We start from the raw sequence: 20485 nt of genomic DNA, 5'->3' as shown, positions 1-20485 counted from the left end.
GCCAGAGCTACAGAGTGAGAAGAAACAAACAAAACAAGGTGAAGGTCATCTTCAGTTACAAAGTGAGTTTGAGGCCAGAGTACATGAGACCCTGGACAGAGATACAGCTCAGTGGGTAACGTGCTCACTGCACAAACATGAGGACCTGAGCCTATAACCCAAGTGCCTATGTAAAACCTAGACATAGCAGGTGTGCCTGTCACATGCACTGCAGGCTTGTGGTGGGCTTGCACAGACTGGCAAATCCTTGGAGCTCATTGCCAGCCTGATTAGCTAGGTTAGTGGGTGAGCTCCAGATTCAGTAGGAAGCCCTGGCTTCAAAATAAGGTGAAGTGTGGTTAAGAATGGCTCCCAGTGCCAAGCTCAGCCTCTACATGCACACACACACACACACACACACACACACACACACACACACACAAACGTGTCCATGTGCGCACAAACACAAGAAGAGGCGGTGAGACAGTCCCATTGCTGTCCATGAAATGGGGGCATGCTGAGGGCTGGTCGGGATGCTGCTACCTTTGTCTATGTGGTAAAGATAGGTGTCCTGGCTCATGGCAGACAGCAGGTGCAGGACAGAGGTGTAGATCCGAATTTTGTCGTCACTACTGTCCTCCCAGGTATAGTCCTGGATAACGTTGAGAAGTTCTCGAACCAGAAATAGGACTCCGTGTTCTGGATGATCCTGGTGGAGAGAAGAAAAAAAATGACAGATAAGCCCAGCAGATCAGCTGAAGCACCCATGAACCCAGCGGTTCCCTTAGCCAGGTGCTGAGATCACAACACCTGTTGCTTCATCAGAGCAGGGCCACGCATGAACCCAGGCAGACAGCATGAGACGAGATGCAGCTTGCCCACTGACCACACATTTCAGGTTGGGGGCATGAGCAACTGCCTCACTTTTGGGTCCAGAAAGAACAACAGGGCCCAATGGCCCGTGCTTCCATGATTATTCCTTTATTTTTCATGTGCAGTTACAAGAAGATATGGAGGGTCCTCGGAAGATAACACGGCAGAAGCCACTGCACTGACTTTAAGTACAGCCCACTCCCGAGGTTGCTCACCAACAGCAAGGCTGATTTGGGCTCCTTCTATGAGAGGGGAAGCCCAAGGGGCCACACAAAGTTAGAGAGAAGTGTGTTTCTCAGACACCACAGAATCTTTCCAAAACGGGTTGTAGTGCAAAAAGGTGGGCAGTTTCAAATGCCATTCCCAAGGTGGCTCTCCTGCTGAAACTACCTAATCCTTACTTTCAGGAAAAGAATGCCCAGCTGGCCCCACCAACCCGAGTCACAGCACTGGGTCCTAGCAGGAAACACTCAAACAGGTTAAGAAAAGAAGCAAAGGAGAATTATTTGCACAGCTGGGGCCAACATGAAGCTAGGCGACAGGCCCGGTGCCAGGAGGATGCCATTATTAGCCCAAGCTGGAAGAGTAAGGGGCGGGCAGGGGCACTGTTGAGACCTGAAAACCTGTAGCTGGAGGATGCCTACCAGGAGATGTAGCCTTGCATGGAGGGGCGTGGCCACTGGCAAAGCATGGCTAAGGATCAATCGTGAGGTGACAGGCACTGAGCATGGGCGTCCTCATGCACTCTGGTCTGCAGACTGTGTCTCCTGTTGGCTGGACAGACTGGAAGCCAGAAGAGTCTCCAGAAGCCACTCCCCCTAGCACTGACTAAAGTGTGCAAAATAATCTGGCACTTCACAACTGAACAGTAAAGAACACTCCTGGTACAAGTCCCAGTCCAGTATCAGTTAAAATGGTGACAGCTTTGCCAATCAAGAACATGCTCTTCCATGTCTAGGAAGCCATTCTCCCTGAAAATTACATTTATTTACGTGTGTGTGTGTGTGTGTGTGTGTGTGTGTGTGTGTGTGTGTGTGTGTATACATAGGCGGGTGCACACGTCAAGCGGATGCTTGTAGATGTGCTCATGGAAGCCAGATATTAGAATTCAGTTGTTCTCTTCAGTTGCTCTCCACCTTATGATTTGAGACAGGCTCTCACTGAACCTGGAGCTCACCAATTGGCTCGTCTAAGTGGCCAGCAAGTCCCAGGATCTTCGCACCCCCATTCTCCCAGTACTAGGCACAGTCTGCCACCAGGTTTAGCTTTTCACGTGAATGCTGGGATCAAGACTCAGCTCCACGTGTTTATGTGTCATCAGCCAGGTCTCACAGACAGGAGTGGACCACAGAGGGAAAGAGCTTCAACTCACCATCACCAGCCCCATCTCACAGACAGGAGTGGGCCACAAAAGGTGAGTGGCTTTAGCTCATACTTCGGACACAGAGGGGACTTTGATTAGAGCACTGGCAACCTGTCTCCTGTTGGCTCCCCCTCTTGGATGAACTAGACATGTCTATGTGTGTGGGAAGATGTGCATGGGGTGGCTATTTAGAGCAAATGCACAGGCTGTCCTGCAGCTGCAGAGGGCAGTCCAGCCAGCAGTGGCCTGATGTAAGACGACTGTATCTGCACTGACACTGCCCAGGGTAAGGATTTGGGCAGAGAAGCCCGAGATGTGCGGAAGCCTTTCATATCCATGGGAACTGTTCCTACTGTATCAGCGAGAGGATGCACGATGCTCAGACACCCAAACAATGTGAGCTGTGGACATCTGAGCCACCCAGGCGAGGCTGCCTGCCCCAGCCCCAGCTGGAGCTCACCGCTGCCTTCCTCTGCTTGCAGCTGTTGCTAACTAGGCTATTTTGTTCGGTTACGTGGATACTAAAATATAGCTTTTTAATTTAAGGATCTGCCTTGAGAATAGATCACAGTCTGGATATTCCAGCAGCTTCCTGTAAGCACTTGTGTTCCCACCCTGTGAGAGAACAATGAACACACTTTCAGAGAGGTGGGGCCGTCAGCAACAGAATTTGGGGAATGGTTTGAAGTGAACACTTTTGCAAGCTTCAGCTCATAACCAAAAAGGTGACAGATTATGTCCATGGTACTGCACAAGAATTCCGTGTACTTTCTGTGTTTTAGTGACTGAGACATTTTTTTTTTTTTTGGTTCTTTTTTTCGGAGCTGGGGACCAAACCCAGGGCCTGCGTTCCTAGGCAAGCGCTCTACCACTGAGCTAAATCCCCAACCCCTGACATCGGAGTGACCCCTTAATATAGGAGTGAGGACACTCCGATAGCTGAAGTCAGGCACAGGTAGATTATTTTTCTTTTTGATCCAGTGTCTGGCCTGAACTTATTATACAGCTAAGGGTGACTCTTGGCCTTCTGATTCTCCTGCCTCTCCTTCCTGAATGCTGGAATTACATGCATGTACTACTGTTTCAGGATGTCTGTGGTACTGAGGATAGAAGCCACGGTTTTGTGTATGGTAGACAGGAAAGCACTGTGCCAACAACTGAGCCCCCCTCAGCCCAGTATCCTTTTAAAGCAACACAGTGGTTTCAGTTTGTGTTTAATATTGAACTAGTAACTTTGTTTTGTTTTTTTGTGTGAGGTGTATGTATTGTGTATGTACGTACAAATATATATGCTAATGTATATGTGTGGACACCAGAGGTCAGCATCAAGTGTCTTCCTTGGCCACTCTCTACCTTGTTTTGTTTTGTTTTGTTTTGTTTTGTTTTGTTTTGTTTTGTTTGAGACAGGGTCTTACATAAAACCTGGACCTCACCTATTTGGCCAGACTGGCTGGCCAGTGAGAGCCAGTAATTCTCCTATCTCTGCCCTCAGCCTTCTCCTCCTTTTTGAGACAATTTCATGGTTTTGATTCCACTATGAAGCAGAGGTGTATAGACTGGGGTTTCAATCTAGTTTGTAGAGTGCTTGCCTATAAGCTATGCCTTGAACTCTTTCTTTCTTTCTTTCTTTCTTTCTTTCTTTCTTTCTTTCTTTCTTTCTTACTTTCTTTCTTTCTTTCTTCTTCCTTCCTTCCTTTCTGTTGTTATTGTTGTTGTTGTTGTGTAACCCTGGCTGTTCTAGAACTCACTCTGTAGACCAGGCTGGCCTGGACTTTACAGAGATCCACCTGCTTCTGCCTCATGAGTGTTGGATTAAAAGCATGTGCCACCACCTCCCTGCAACCTTGAACTCTTGATCCTCTTGCCTTTTTCCCACAGACTATAGGCACGTACAACCTAACCTGGCTTTATGTGGTATAGGTGATTGAAGCCAGGCTTCATGCATGCTAAGCAAACACTCTACAAACTAAACTGAAACCCCACTCCACACATGAATTTTTAATTTTTCCTCTTCCTCCTCTTTTCCCACTCCATGTCTGTGCGTCTGTACATGGTACATGGCATGTTAGGGTGTGCAGGTGTGCATACCCTGCTTGGGAATGCAGAGGAGGCCAGAGCAGGACGGACGTTTCTACACTGCTCTCTGACCTATGCTGCCTTGGCAATCCATCTCTCAAAGCTGCCTGTTTGGGCTAGGCTAGTGGGCCAGAGCGCCTGTCTGCACTCCCCAGTCTGGGATTATAGGCGTGCTCGGCCTGCCATGCTTTTTCCACGGGTGCTGGGAAATCAAGCTTAGGTCCTCATGCCTGTAGAGCAAGGGTATTATCACTGAGCCATCTTCTCATGCTGTTTTTGTTTGTTTGGTTGGTTGGTTTTTTAGAAGAAAAAGGTGTCCTTGATCCTTGGCCAGCCTCCCTCCTAGACAGAGCAACTCAGTGCCAGTGAGGTGGTTTCCAAGAAGAAGCCAGAAGGTGAGTCCTCCCTCCCTCCCACTGACCTGAAAAAGGGCCTAACACTTTGGAGTCCCCACTCTCAGGAATCCCTACTTCAGCACAGTTCCTGGGGGAAGGACTACCCAAGAAGTGATGCTGGTCTCAGAAAGCTGAGCTTCAGGCAGCAAAGAGGGAAACAGTAAATCTTCGAGTCCTGGCAAGGTCACTTATGGCTGATGACCTTTCACCTCTCTGTGGATTACCGTCTACTTCCATTCAATGTTTTCTGTTTTTTTGTTTTATTTTAAAGATTTATTTTATGTATATGAGTACACTGTTGCTGTCTTCAGACACACTAGAAGAGGACACGGGTTACCATTACAGATGGTTGTGAGCCACCATGTGGTTGCTGGGAATTGAACTCAGGATTCTGGAAGAGCAATCAGTGCTCATAACTGCAGAGCCCTCTCTCCAGCCCTGGTTCAATGTTTTGAGTGCATATTTATGAACCGCTGGCTGGTTCTTCATAAGAAGGACATGATTAAGTGAATGTAAGCAAGGGCTGGGTACAAAAGAGCCAGAACACTAATGGGCTGGGAGCACAGCAGGAAGAGGGGCCCCTGGGGTGGGAAGGTGGGACAGAGTAAGAGAGAGCCTCAGCACACAGGAGGCTGCCAGAGCAGGTGCCTGTGTGTCCTCACTGCCCAGGGCAGGTCTGCATGGCCTCAGGAATCCCAGTGGCACTGGTGTGCACAGCTTCCTATCTTCCCTTTAGGCCTTCATTTACACAGCATTCCCTGCCTTGAGGCCTTCTCCTCTCACCTTGCACCAAGAGCTTATTTTCCTTCTAATCTCAGCTGAAAGCTACCTTCTTGGGCATGGCTTCTCTAACTGCCTGGGAGTTCATCTGGCCTTTGCTTTTCAGGTAGAACCTCCCACCATCCTCACAAAGCCAACCAGCAGTAACCTGGAGTCCTCCTTGGTGACGTGTGTGTGTGTGTGTGTGTGTGTGTGTGTGTGTGTGTGTGTGTGTGTGTGTGTGTGTGTGTGCGCGCGCGCGCGCGTGCGCACGCGTGTGTGTCCCCAGCAACTCCTAAAACCACAAAGTACCCAACCCCTACAAGTGAGGCTCTAAAATGTCCCTGCAGTGTCTGGCCCTTCTTACAGATGGAGTTAGTTGTGTTTAATATTAAGCCTGGCTTCCTCAATTCCCAGATTAGAGATAGTCATGGACTAGGATGAAGGAAAGGGAAGGGTGAAGTGGAACACGGACATCTTGCTGTCTCTGTAGTTGCTTTAAACGAAGGCAAGAAATTGTATCTCCCCACTGCAGCCTCAGTGATCAGAGAGCAGGTCCTAACATTTCTAGTTCCTACAAATCCCAACACAAACTTAGAGCTCTGAAACCATGGCGCTGACATTGCTGTGCCAGTTCTACTTCCTGCCAAAGTTTGCTGATGTGACTGCTCCACTGAATGGAGACAGCAGCTATGGACAGCAGTGAGGCATAGGGAATAACCTGGGACTCCACTTGGCGGGGACTATACACACACCCCTCCTAACAACACACTTAGCAACCCTGCTGACAACCTAGAACAAGGCTCCCCGCAACCCCCAGCCTGCATGCATATCCCAGTCCAAACAATGAAATACAACAGTCTCTCATCCCCTGAAAACCATCCAACTCCCCTTTTGTTTCTATCCAGGAAGGGAAGGTAGAGAGCCATCAAGCCCAAGCTTGCTTAGTTGCATGCCAAGTAAGACAAACTGTCCCCGAAGTGAACTTTCAGGAAAAATGTCCTATTAACTTTCTTCTGACCATACATATCAAATATGCATACAATTAAAATATGATGCATTCTGGGAATGGACATGCACATGAGCAAAATTTACACAATCCAAGCCTATCGATCAAACCTGAGAGCAACCCACTATATATCCTTGAACAACTGGACTCCTTCTCTTGAGCCCCATATAATACCAAGGGAACCAAGATGGCCCCTGTGCGCCATTCGGCTTGCTGTAGCTACTACATGAACTACCAGCACTATCCAGGTTCTGGGGGAGATACTAGCATATCAGTGTCTATGGAAATACTGCTATTATGGCCAAGGTGTGGGAACCACCTACTGTTTCTGCAGATGAACACATAGAAAAAGGAAGTCTATGCACACTGTGGAAGGTAGGGAACCTTCAACAGTAAAGCCTGACTATGCACACAGTGGAAGGTAGAGAACCTTCAACAGTAAAGTCTGACTACGCACACAGTGGAAGGTAGAGAACCTTCAACAGTAAAGCCTGACTACGTACACAGTGGAAGGTAGGGAACCTTCAACAGTAAAGCCTGACTATGCACACAGTGGAAGGTAGGGAACCTTCAACAGTAAAGCCTGACTATGCACACAGTGGAAGGTAGGGAACCTTCAACAGTAAAGTCTGTAGGACTTTATGTAGGACAAAATGAGTGAAGCTTAAGAACTCACGCTATTTGAAACAGACCAGTCACAAGAACAAGCACTGCCTGGTTTCATTTAGAGAAATTTAAAACTAATTAGTGCCTCCAGGGGTGAATGGCTGTTACAAAGGGTGAGAAGAAGAATGGGGAGTTAGGGACCAACAGGCCTAAATTTCCAGTTAAGCAAATGAAACACGCCCAAGATCTACTGGACACCATTTTATGTAAAGTCAGTGACTATGCAGCCCTTCTGAAAGCTTACTTAAAAGTAGAGCTCATGTTTCATGTTGCTACCACAGTAAAATCAAACTCTAAAACAGTAGCCCCTTCCCAACATACACAAAACCCAGCAAAGCCGTCACACAAGAGGGAACCAATCTAAACAAGGTGAACATGGGAGGGGAGTCTTTTTCATGCAGAATCCCATCATGGCGTGTGGCTCATGGATGGGTGGCTCATCTGGCCTTGGCTTCTAGATGTAACCTCCCTCTTAACCCTCGGAGGCTACACTCCAGTCATGCTACGGAGCACACAATCCTCTTGACACTACTTTTTCTTACACCTACATATATGATAAAGTTTAACTTACAAACCAGGTACAGTAAGTTTCTTAGTTCCTTTCCTGTTGCTGTGATTAAAAATGCCCTTACAAAAATGACTTAAGGGAGAACTGGGTTTATTTGGCTATAAGTCCACATTGGGGGGAAAGCAGCAGAAACTTGAAGCAGGTGGTCACATCACATCCACAGTCAGAAGCAGAGAGCAATGAATTAATGCACTCTGGTGCTTGGCTCAGACTCTCTCCTGAGGATTTGTTACTGGTGCCACCTACAATAGCCAGGCCTTCCCACCTCCATTAAAGTAATTAGGATAATTTCCCAAGACATGTCCACAGCCAACCTGATCTAGACAATCCTTCGTTAGACTACCTTCCCAGGTGATTCTAGGCTATGTCAAGTTGACAAGACTAACAATAACTAATCGTAAACTAGAATAAGTTTAACAGCAGCTGTAACAAAAGTTAAGCTGTTTTTCTTTCCTAATTAAGTTGAAAACTTCTACCTTTTCACAGAATGGATCCACTGTAACTAGTCTTTTTCCAATTCTATTTTCAATGATGGTTCTTAATGCTTTAACCTCCTTTTTAGCCCAATGCCCACCAGAGGTAATGGAAAAGAAAGGATATAGGGAAGTGGACCTGTTTAGAAAGGCTCTTTGGAGCAACTCCTGTCTGTGTAGTCTGGAAATTGGCAGTTCTGTTCCTAGGTTAGCAGGCAGCAGCAACTTGATCCATTCACATATACTTCACGGATACACCAGTAGTCCAGTTCAATAGAGTCAGGTTAGCAACAGAGGTGACATGACCTAGCAGAGACAGCCAGGTCTCAGTCTTGGCTTGAGTCAGCAGGAGGGACCAGCAGGAAAGGTTCTTGGCTGTATTTCTCAAGGAAGCAAAGACTCGAGACCCATAAGCGTTGCACAGCTAGCTGTACCAGGAAGCCAAGCTCTGTCTCCATCACTCTGTGGAGTCCTATTTATCCCTCCAAACATCACATGTCCTCCATGTGCCTTGCCTCAGCATGTGCATCCAATCAGCCTGAGCCCAAGGAAGCAGCAAGAAACTGTAGCACACCACCATATCTTTTTTGGGGTGCATTTCTCTCTATGGAGTCCTGACTAATGACCAATACATGGGTGTCGTTAGCAAAGAATCCTTCATCATGTGCTCTTCCACATGCTTGCTTTAGCAGAGCATCCTCTTTCCTATGTCTGCTTCAACGGAACGTTCTTTCTTGTGTTTGCCTGAGAAAATACATCTGACGACTGACTTTTCAAAGAACCCTCAACCTTCTACTTCAACTACTCAAGGGCTTCTCTTTGGCAGATAGTATATAGAATGCAGAATAGCAGATGCTTAAACAGTACATTACTATTCCTGACTATTCCTGTACAATTACTATTACTATTAGTATAGTATAGTATAGTATAGAATAGATAGTATAGTATAGATAGTATAGTATAGATAGTATAGTATTAGTATATATATAGTATAGATAGTATAGTATTAGTATATATAGTATAGATAGTATAATATAGTATAGATAGTATGGTATAGTATAGTATAGTATAGATAGTATAGATAGTATAGTACAGTATAGATAGTATAGTATAGATAGTATGGTATAGTATAGTATAGATAGTATAGTACAGTATAGATAGTATAGTATAGATAATAGAGTATTAGTATATATAGTATAGATAGTATAGTATAGATAGTATAGTATTAGTATATATAGTATAGATAGTATAGTATAGATAGTATAGTACAGTATATATAGTATAGATAGTATAGTATAGTATTAGTATATATAGTATAGACAGTATAGTATAGATAGTATGGTATAGTATAGTATAGATAGTATAGATAGTATAGTACAGTATAGTATACCATTAGTATAGAATTAGTATAGTATTAGTGTAGTATAGATAGTATAGTATAGTGTTAGTATAGTATTAGTATAGTATAGATAGTAGAGTATAGTATAGATAGTAGAGTATAGTATAGTATAGTATAGATAGTATAGTATAGTATAGATAGTATAGTATAGTATAGTATAGTATAGTATAGTATAGTATAGCAAAACATTACTATTACTTTGGGCACTGAGGTAAAAGCAGTGTGCACTCACTGACAGACAGGCAATCTGAGAGTGATAAGAACAGGTAGCACACACACAGGGTGTGTGCACAAAGACTCACATCCCAGACGGGGTGACATGTCAACACACCATGCAGAAAGGCACATAGTTGAAAACATACACATTTCTGGAACTTTCTATTTGATATATTAGACAGAGGTTGGATGCTGGACACTGAAAACAGAATGTAGAATAATAGGTGAGAGGTTCCTCTGTCCTAATGCTACCTCTCCTGAGGAGAAATGAAAAGCTGCTAACCCCTGATGGTGCTGAGTGAACGAAGAATATGGCAGACTCTGTGGGCTCACATCATGTGTGAAGACCCTGGAGGAGGCAAATCCTGCTCTGCTCCAACTACCTGCACAGCCCCAGGCGTGGCCTTTTTGGTCCTAGGTGTCTCTATGACTGAAACCGATTCATTAATTCCTACCTTTCAGGGTTTGGGGAGGATTCTCAGGGGCTATGTAAGAGCCCATGAAGGGCTTTCGCACAGCACCAAATAAATGCATGTTCCTGGCGTCAAAACTGGGAGATAGTTCAGTAGGTAAAGTGTTTGTTACACAAGCATGAGGCTCTGAGTTACATCGCTAACACAGAAAGGCCAGGGAAAATGGGTACCTTTACCTGTACAGTTCTGGGGATGAGAGACAGACAGATCACTGGGCTTGCTGGCCAACCATTCTATCCTAACTTATGAACTCCAGACTCATTGTGAGAACTCGTCTCAAGAACTGAGACAACAAGGAAGAAAAACAAGGAAGATACTGATGTTGACCTCTGACCTCTAACCTCCACATGCTCCCTCAGTCCTCAGATTGCAGTTACTCTTCATTGCCTGGAACCCACCAAAGTGCAGTCTTTGACACCAGGAGAAGCATCAAAGTCCTTCTCATAGCAGGAAGTGCTTTCTCCATACCCAAGTGCCAGGCTGGCATCAGGAATGAGTTTTTAAATGTATCTTCAGATACCCAGGGGAGCTAGGGAGGAAGATGCACACCCTGTGTGCTTGGGGCAGCTGCTCCCAGTTCTAGCTACCTGAACTATATTACAGAATACCAGTGTGAATGGCAGGAGCCTATTCCTCAAGGGAAGCCACAAACCCGTGTTTGCTTTAACTTTTTTTTTTTTTTTTTTTTTTGTGGAAAACTTACCCCAAGTGCTTTCCATCGTCCTAGAGGAAGCAAGTGTGGCAGTGGGCTGGATTCTGCCCTCTGGGTACCAGCATGTAACCCCAGGGACGGAGGCTCTGGCTTACAGCATGCTTCCTTTCATAAGTATGATTTCATTCAACCCTCACAGAAGTCCTTCAAGGTAGGCACTTCCATGACAGGTAAGACTTGGAGAAATTACAAAACCACCTCCAAGGCCCCATAGCGATGAGGTCACTGGGTCAGGACTAACTCTGAGGGGAAGGCTTTCAGCACGTGGGAAGCTTGTGTGCAGGTGGTAAAGCACCTCAACAAATCACCAAGCAACAGTCAACAGCAAGTGCCTTACTAGAAACCTGGGTTTTTCCTCGGCGCGACTTACACGGCAAATAACCAGGTTACACAGACAGAAGCGCGGTGATCAAGTGTCCAGGGAAAGGACTCTGGGAGCCCCTGCAGCTCTTCCACTTGTCATCAGAATGCTGCCTACCACAAAGGACAACCAAAGCCTCACCCAGAGCAGGCCTGTGGCTGGGCCTCCTGGTTCCCCTCTGAGAACTTGGAATCTGAACACAGAGAGTCCAGTGCTGAGTCATTTTTTGTTTTCTCAGCTTGATGCGGATACATAATCCACCATTCAGGGAACAATACACCATTCAGGTCACACAATCCAATGACTGTTCCTGTATTCAGAGTTGTGTGGCTGTCACCGCAATCGACTGAAGAGTATTTCATCACCCCTAAAGGAACCTGGGACCCAGGAAGTGCTGAGTCACTACACAGCCCAAACTTGACACTTCTTCAGGTCTAGTCCTGGGAGTGGCCCCTCCTGAACCGCTGAGGGCAGTGACCTCCAAAGGGCCAGTTTCAACCTACTGAGAGAGGCATCCAAGGGTAAATTCTAGGAATGTGCATTTAACAGGGTGACCCTGGCGCATAGCTATCTCAAGGAAGGGTTTCTGGGGTGTTGTTTTGATATTTGCTTTGTGGTTTTAGTTTTTGCCAGGTGAAGCCTATGTGTTCCTGGGGCTGTTATGTATAAATCGGCAAATAAGACACCCGAGGCTTCAAGGAAACACAACATGGCGATGCAATCCTGAGGTTACTTCCCAGTGCTTTTGTGAAAACCCATGCATGGACTCTCTGTGGGGAGAGCTACCATGGTGCTCTCTTAAGAAAGTGAGGACAGTGCAGCCTGAACGCTCTTTCAGAAGCAAAGTGGGGAGCTGGTGTGTTGGTGGAGAGGACTGCAGCGGGCCTCATGGGAGGACTGCAGTAAGGCAGTGTGCTGCATGGGAGGACTGCAGTGTGCTGCATGGGGGACTGCAGTAAGGCAGTGTGATGCATGGAGGACTGCAGTAAGGTGGTGTGCTGCATGGGAGGGCTGCAGTAAGGCAGTGTGCTGCATGGGGGACTGCAGTAAGGCAGTGTGCTGCATGGGAGGACTGCAGTAAGGCAGTATGCTGCATGGGAAGACTGCAGTAAGGCAGTGTGCTGCATGGGAGGACTGCAGTAAGGCGGTGTGCTGCATGGAGGACTGCAGTAAGGTGGTGTGCTGTATGGAGGACTGCAGTAAGGTGGTGTGCTGCATGGGGGACTGCAGTAAGGCAGTGTGCTGCATGGGAGGACTGCAGTAAGGCAGTATGCTGCATGGGAAGACTGCAGTAAGGCAGTGTGCTGCATGGGAGGACTGCAGTAAGGCGGTGTGCTGCATGGAGGACTGCAGTAAGGTGGTGTGCTGTATGGAGGACTGCAGTAAGGTGGTGTGATGCATGGAGGACTGCAGTAAGGTGGTGTGCTGCATGGGAGGGCTGCAGTAAGGCAGTGTGATGTATGGAGGACTGCAGTAAGGTGGTGTGCTGCATGGAGGACTGCAGTAAGGTGGTGTGCTGCATGGAGGACTGCAGTAAGGTGGTGTGATGCATGGAGGACTGCAGTAAGGTGGTGTGCTGCATGGGAGGGCTGCAGTAAGGCGGTGTGATGCATGGAGGACTGCAGTAAGGCAGTGTGCTGCATGGGAGGACTGCAGTAAGGCGGTGTGCTGCATGGGAGGGCTGCAGTAAGGCAGTGTGCTGCATGGGGGGACTGCAGTAAGGCAGTGTGCTGCATGGGAGGACTGCAGTAAGGCAGTATGCTGCATGGGAAGACTGCAGTAAGGCAGTGTGCTGCATGGGAGGACTGCAGTAAGGCGGTGTGCTGCATGGAGGACTGCAGTAAGGTGGTGTGCTGCATGGAGGACTGCAGTAAGGTGGTGTGATGCATGGAGGACTGCAGTAAGGTGGTGTGCTGCATGGGAGGGCTGCAGTAAGGCGGTGTGGTGTATGGAGGACTGCAGTAAGGTGGTGTGCTGCATGGAGGACTGCAGTAAGGTGGTGTGCTGCATGGAGGACTGCAGTAAGGTGGTGTGATGCATGGAGGACTGCAGTAAGGTGGTGTGCTGCATGGGAGGACTGCAGTAAGGCAGTGTGATGCATGGAGGACTGCAGTAAGGCAGTGTGCTGCATGGGAGGACTGCAGTAAGGCGGTGTGCTGCATGGGAGGACTGCAGTGTGCTGCATGGGGGACTGCAGTAAGGCAGTGTGATGCATGGGAGGACTGCAGTAAGGCGGTGTGCTGCATGGAGGACTGCAGTAAGGCAGTGTGATGCATGGGGGACTGCAGTAAGGCGGTGTGATGCATGGGGGACTGCAGTAAGGTGGTGTACTGCATGGAGGACTGCAGTAAGGCAGTGTGCTGCATGGGAGGACTGTGGTAAGAGAATCTTGAGTTCCAGAATGGTCTCACCTACACAGTGAGACTCTTGGATAAAAGAAACAAAACCAAAAGACTGCTCACAAGATATGAGATGAGACAAATGAAACGGGAACGGGAAAGAAGAGGGAGGTAAGGAGAAGGGGCAGGTGGTCGGGAACAAAAAGAAAAGAAAAAGAAATAGCCTTTGCACCTGAACTGTAGTGGCAGAATACCTGTCTGTGTCTCTCGGCGACAAAGCCCCAGCTACTGCTATGACCACCAAGACTTTGCATGCAGCTCACAGTGCACCCAGACACTTGGGAAAACAGAAGTGCCATTTTGTTTCGCCATCCAAACTGTGTCAGGAAACAGGTCCAAGACCAGGCTGAGAACCCCAGCTATGGGAAGCCTCCAGGAATTCCTTCTGCAGGATCCCCAAAGGGCCCTAGGAATGACTACTCATCTCTCACAGGCACAAGGAGTCCAGTATCTACTGTCTCCTGTTCCAAGAGCTTCGCTGTATGGCTACACTCTGTGCCTTCACCCGATCCTCGCCAGAACATGAGGAGCTGGCACAAGATCACCCTCATTTTTTGTGGACAGGACACACACATAGGTAACTGCCAGCCCTGCAAAGCCAGGGGTAGAAAGAGCTTGAACCCATTGTCACCACCATTGTCCAAGGTCACTATACCTTTGTCTTGGCAGTGCAGAGTAACAGAGCACTGAATATTAGTGCCTCCTCCAAACCAGATACACAAGCTGAAACCATCACCCCAATTAGATGACATAATGGTTACATCATTGGTTAATCTTAGACCTTGAATCAGCTAAAAGACACCTGGTTGAAAATAACCAAGAGTTGGCACAGCAGTTAAGAGCACTGGCTGTTCTTGCAGATGGACCCAAGTTTAGACCCCAGCCCTATAAGGTGGTTCAAAACTGTCTGAGAACCTACCGGCACGATCAATAGGGTAGAGAAGAAATTGCACAGGAATTCCAGGAGGAAGGGTTCTGATGGCCGCAGCTTCCCATCAATGCTTATCGACTTTGGGACTTCCGGAACAAGGCTGATGGCGGCTTTGAAAAAAGCATCAGCTGCAAGGCAAGACCAGAGATAAGTGTTCAGAAAAGTTGAAGGCTGGCCCTTTCCTTATCCTGCTGGGGATCAGACAACCTGAGGGTACAGTTTAGTCAAGGGGCCCAGCAGGAGGCTCTTCAATCCACCATGGATGAGGAGTTGACTACAGAGCAACCAGGAAACACTATGGCTAACCAGACTTAGACTGAAGAACTAGAACAGAGGGGAGACTCTTGTGGACAGCCTAGAAAATGGACGAAGGAGACAGACGAACCCGTGAAGTGTCTGCTGACCAAGCACAGGGCTTGAGTTTGCTGCCCAGTGCCCATACAGAAGCAGAGTGCAGCACAGTATGTCTGTAATCCCTGAACTAGGAAGGCAAAAGGAGGAGGATCCCTGGGGCCTGATGACTAGCCAGTGTAGCCAATCAGTGAGCTCCAAGTCCAGGGAGAGCCTCAGCTCAAACAAACAAACAAACAAACAAACAAATAAACAAAAGGCAGCAGGTGGTGAAAGACACTAGACATAAACTTCTGGCCTCCACACACATGCTCCAAAGTAGGTGCATATGCACACATGTGCACACACACCCATGAATTTGTATACAACACACACATACACACACACCTGAGATAGGGGCTACACTGGTTTGAATCAATGAGTCCTTATGTCCACAGGTGAGGGAAGGCTGTCACCCTAATTTCAAACCTGGGAAATTAGGTGTGACGTGGGGCAGGACGCATTTCACTCCTGTATAGGTGGAAAAGTCTTGAGTGGCTGGAAGAGCTATTGCTTGGAGTCTGGTCTGAGTCTCTTGTAGCACAAAGAAACAACCGCTGAGCTAGGCACTGTGGCACAAACCTATAACCCTATACGCAAAAGGGTGAGGCTGGAGGATAAGTGCTGTGGTGCAAGCCTGAAATCAGGCAGGGCTGAGTCCAGGGCATCTTGGGCTACACAGGAATATTGTACTGGAAAAATAAGCCAATACACACTGACTTATCTGAAGGAATGAATGCGTGCAACACACATGTATGTGCACACACACACATACACACACACGCACAAGCACACGCATGCATGTATGCATGCAAGCACACACAAAGCTCTAGGGAGTTCTAACCAAGTACCATTTCCAGAGAATTATTTGAAAAGTAGAGATATTTAAAAGAGATATGAAATAACCTGTAAAACAAGAGGACTTCCAAAGCTGGGAGAAAGGAAGGAGGAGAGGGGGGGAAGCGGGAGAACCAGAGCCCGGGGGAAGGTAGAGAGGGAAGTTCTTTGTAGACCTGCCAAAGTATTGACCGTGATAAAAACCCTCAAGGCAAGCACTGGCCTGAGAAATCAACCCTTCCACTGCTCAGCCACATCAAACAGGTTCACAGACCAGGTTGTTTTCTGCCAGAAAAAGACTTCTAATGACATGCAAGAATGCCGCAGCAGGGTGCAGAACCCTGGGTTAAAGCAGGAACCCCAACTGCATGCCGGAGGGGCTGGCTTGATGGCAGATGTTGGCTTCCCAAGGAACAAAGGGCTGTGGTTAACAAGAAAATCATGGGCCTGAACTTGAGGGGGCGGCTAACTTATCTTCTATTTTCAAGGAAACACAGCATGCAGAGGCTCATGGTGGAGCCTCCTGTGAGGTGTGCAGAGCTCTGGAAGCTTCCCTGCCAGGCCACTTCCCACATCCTCTAACCGAGTTACTAAGCAGTAGTAGCAGCTGCAGCAGCAGCACAGGGCACTCTGGTGGGCACTGGGAATATACAGGGGAGAAGATGGAGAGCAAGGGTTGATGTCATAAAAGTGGCCAAGGGACCTAGGAGCACTACCACACCGGAGCCTGTTGCATGCTCTAGTCTAGAATTAAGGGAGCAGCTGACTTCAATCATGTTGAGGGCAGAAGTAGCACGGAGCTAGAAAAAAGGAAGGTACTTTTGAATTCAGCCCGCTTCATCTTCTAGGTCTCTAAAGGAAACTATTCCCCTTTAGAGAAAGGCAGATCCTTTCTGCTGCTCTGCTAGGGCAGAGTTTCTAAGGTTTACAATGTATTATTTCTCCCAGCACCCCCATATTGAGGTAGGCAAGCACAGGAGGAAACAGCGAACTACCTGGGACTACATCTGCTTTGGCCTATGCACAAACCACTCCTCCTCTACTAATGCACGGGGCAGCCCGAGGCCCTTATATGGTTGCACTATGCATGCACAAGCCTCTCTCCAAACGATGCACCTAGCAGCTGCCTCCAGCCCCCTCCTGCACATGAGCCTTACTCTGACAATGCAGAGGTTTCTCCTCCCCTTAACGCTTTAGGGAGAGCCCTTTCAATCTTACTCTAGTTATGTCCAGGTGGGAGAGTAGGAAGCTGAATCTGGTCTGAGCTAGTTTTAAGTATATAGGCAACAAGGCCACCTGTGTCCTCAGAGAACTCCCATGGGAAATCCCATTTACCACCCTATGCCTATGCATAACTGGGCATGCAAATGATTAGTCAGGTGCATTGTGGGTGGGATGGGATATATGCAGTGGAAAATGGTTATATAACATAATCTGTCAAGCAAAATGAAGACCCACCCAAAAAACTATGTTCCTCAGCAACCAAACTCCTCCTCCCGCGCCCCATAAAAGGAGGCACCAAACTGTGGCACCGAGTATCTTTATTTGTACAGCTCCCTGTCAATCTCGACAGTGTATCGCATTTCATTCTGCAGTATCATTTTAGACAGTGTTCTTGCCGCTCTGTAATCTGTGCACCTTTATCCCATCTTTTTCCCTCATTTTTATTACTGCTTTTTGAGAATTTCATCCAGGGTATTTTGATCATATTCATCCACTCCTCAACTTCTCCAAGATCCACCTCCCCTTCCCTATCCACCCAGCTTGGTGTCTTCTTTGTTTTTTTAACCCATCGAGTACAGTCAGGGCTGCCCAGATATTCTTGGACACATGCCCTTCACTGGAGGGTGGTCAACCCAGCAGAGGCCTCACCCTTACAGAAAACTGAGTCTCCCTTATTTTCTTCTTAAATAGAATACCAAGAATTCGGCAACACCTGGCTCTGACCCTGAAGGAACCTGATTTATTATACAACACTATGGTGGTATTGTACACCACTATAACGTCGCTGCAATGTACATTTAAAATTTAAGTGTTCAGGCTAGTGAGACGGCTCAGTGTGCAAAAGCACTTGCTCTGTGAGCCTGATATCCTGAGCTCCATGTAAAGGTGAAAAGAGAACAACACGAAAGGGTTGTCGTCTGACCTCCACACATTCACAGTGACACGCACGCGCACACAAACACACACACACACTGCAAACACATAGACAAAAAAAATAAATAAAATTGGTTTTGAGGCCTATTGCACAGGAAAGAATTTCATGCCTCATAATCCTGGTCAAAAAAACCCACGGCAGGAGAGGTCATGGGCCCCATGGTAGAATCCACTATTCTTACTTTCTTAAATGATCATGCAGTCAAATTGCCAAATACTTGTCTTTATGGACAAAGACCTTGTTTATCTGGTCAGAGAAGCTTCTGTTTTGCAGTGGGCAACAGTCAGTGGAGAGATGCATAGCTGGTTAGTGCTAAAAGGGGCCGTGTACTCAGCCTATATAACACATCTATACTGACCCCACCCCTCTACCCACCGAGGCTCGGGGAACATCCTGGAAGAGGAGGTAGGAAGAATGCGGGAGCCAGAGGATGGGCAAAGGCTCCGTGAGATGCTGTTTTCTGGACAAGACATGGCTGTCACACTGAAACTCACAGAAGCTGTGTTATCTGCCTGAGACCTTCATAAGACCAAGGTAGTCAAGAGTCCAGCACAGAGTCTCCACATCCTGAGCTTTACTGAGGCACTACTAGCAGCTGACAGCTGCTGGGAGAGGCTCGCCATGCTCCAGTGGGCTATCCACATGCATGTGTATATGGCTAGTACGACCTCAAATCAGTGGGTCACCAATAGACAGACAGACAGACAACATATGAACTTGGAAGGGGGATCAGGTTGGAGGGGAAAAATAGGGGTGTGAAATGACCAAAAATAAAGAAAAAATAGATAAGAAAATCCAGCCCAATTATTTCAAATTAAGTTTTATGTTACGTATACTTGGCCACAATTTAAAAAAAAAAAAAGAGCCAAAAATATCCCTGACATTACCCTGTTTCCCAGCCCTCCCAGCAGAGGCAGGTGCCAGGACTCCACCATGTCTGGCTGTCTCCAGCAAAGACGTCCACTTGTACCCATGCATGGTGACTCCGCTGCCCTGGGAAACTTTTCTGAAGATGCTGAGAGAGGGCTTCACAGTGGGAACTGAAACTCTGCTGAGAACCACTCGGAAGGCCATTGCTATTTTCCTGTGTATGTGTTTGCTGCCGAGTGGCCCACAGAATGTGCCTACTATTATTACCCACCGAAGTGGCAGCAGCTTTGTCCTTGGTTCCTCTCACTCACCCCACCCAATTCCTATCTAAAGGAGGAACTCGGTTATTTAAGGGCTAGGCACACGTGTTCCAAGTCAAATTCTTCCTCCATTCCCAGAAGGCGCACCCATACAGAAAAATGTCTGGGAGACTTCTCCGTGTCTGCTTAGTAATAAATACTTAGTTAAAAAAAAAAAAAAAACAACAAACGTCTGCAAGGCAAAATAAGTTTACCCAGCTTAGAGTTGAAATGATCCTGTCAACATCATATTTCCTCTTTAAAAAACAAAACAACAATAGCAACAAAACACAAAACCGAAACACTGAAAAATTTTAAGAGATGGGAGCCTTCACTATGTTGACCAGATTGGACTGGATCCTAACTCCTAGGCTAAAGCCATCTTCCTGTCTCAGCCTCCAACTGCTGGGGACACAGGTGTGAGTCACTGCACCCAGCTAATATTGATACCACAGAGCACTTTACTCTGCAGCTATAAAAGCCACACACCGCCTTCAGGAGAAAAGATGAACAAATAGGAGGAGGAATTCTCCAGCATAAACAATGCTCTCCTGGGGTTGGGGCACCATGGCTCAGTTGATGGAGCGTGTACCTGGCCTGCAAGAGGCTGTAGGTTCGATCCCCCAGCACCGCATAAAACAAGCCTGGTGGTCCGCGCCTGTATTCCCAGCACTGAGGAGGCGGAGACAAGTGACCAGATTCATCTTGGGCTACATACCTACTCCGAGACCTGTTTGGGACATGTAAGACCCGGGGTCTTTGCCACAACTCCCCCTCAAACATAAAACATAAAAGGCACACCCTGCACCTTAGCATGGAACCCACAGTCAAATTCCAGACATTTGCTGCTGCTCCAATTCCCTACCTCCCTCCCCATGCTTCCCTCCCTGGTCATCCTTGGCGGCATGGTGAGCTCAAGGCCAGCCTGTGATGCCTGAGAACCTGCCTCAAGAGACAATTATCCTGGGTCCCTACTGTCATAAGGGAGGCCATCCCAGGTCCCAGGAAAGAGCAGCACTAAAGCCATGTACATCACACCCTGTAGGGACAGAGCAGGATCCTGGTCTGCACTACAGAGCACACGTGTCCAAAAGAAGCTCTCCCACAAAGCCAGACCCACTCTAGGGTCCCAGGTCTCCAGACAACCCTACTGCAACCACTGTTTCTCACGGTGCCCCAGGCTCTCTCCTGGGGCACAGAAGTCCACTTTCTGTTTTGTATTCATCCCCAAAATCTGTTTGTCTAAACAGGGTTTCATGTTCTATGACAATGGCTCTCA

The 20485-nt window shown here is 47.5% G+C and overlaps 1 protein-coding gene and 1 pseudogene across 2 annotated transcripts in view; both read right to left on the bottom strand.

The window, feature by feature from the left end:
- Positions 1–20485, bottom strand: part of Vps35l (VPS35 endosomal protein sorting factor like) — a 104119-nt gene that overhangs the window by 7532 nt on the left and 76102 nt on the right. For both annotated transcript variants that reach the window (NM_001399656.1, NM_001017463.2), the window contains 2 exon segments: positions 523–688; positions 14641–14780. In NM_001399656.1, coding sequence (NP_001386585.1) covers positions 523–688; positions 14641–14780 — 306 coding nt within the window.
- LOC120100364 (small nucleolar RNA SNORA24) lies at positions 1726–1840 on the bottom strand (annotated as a pseudogene).

The sequence above is a fragment of the Rattus norvegicus genome, chromosome 1, assembly GCF_021556685.1.
Source record: "Rattus norvegicus strain SHRSP/BbbUtx chromosome 1, alternate assembly SHRSP_T2T, whole genome shotgun sequence".
In the NCBI taxonomy this organism is placed as follows: Eukaryota; Metazoa; Chordata; class Mammalia; order Rodentia; family Muridae; genus Rattus; species Rattus norvegicus.
The sequence above is the reverse complement of the archived record's forward strand: the minus strand, read 5'-3'. Positions and strand labels throughout refer to the sequence as shown.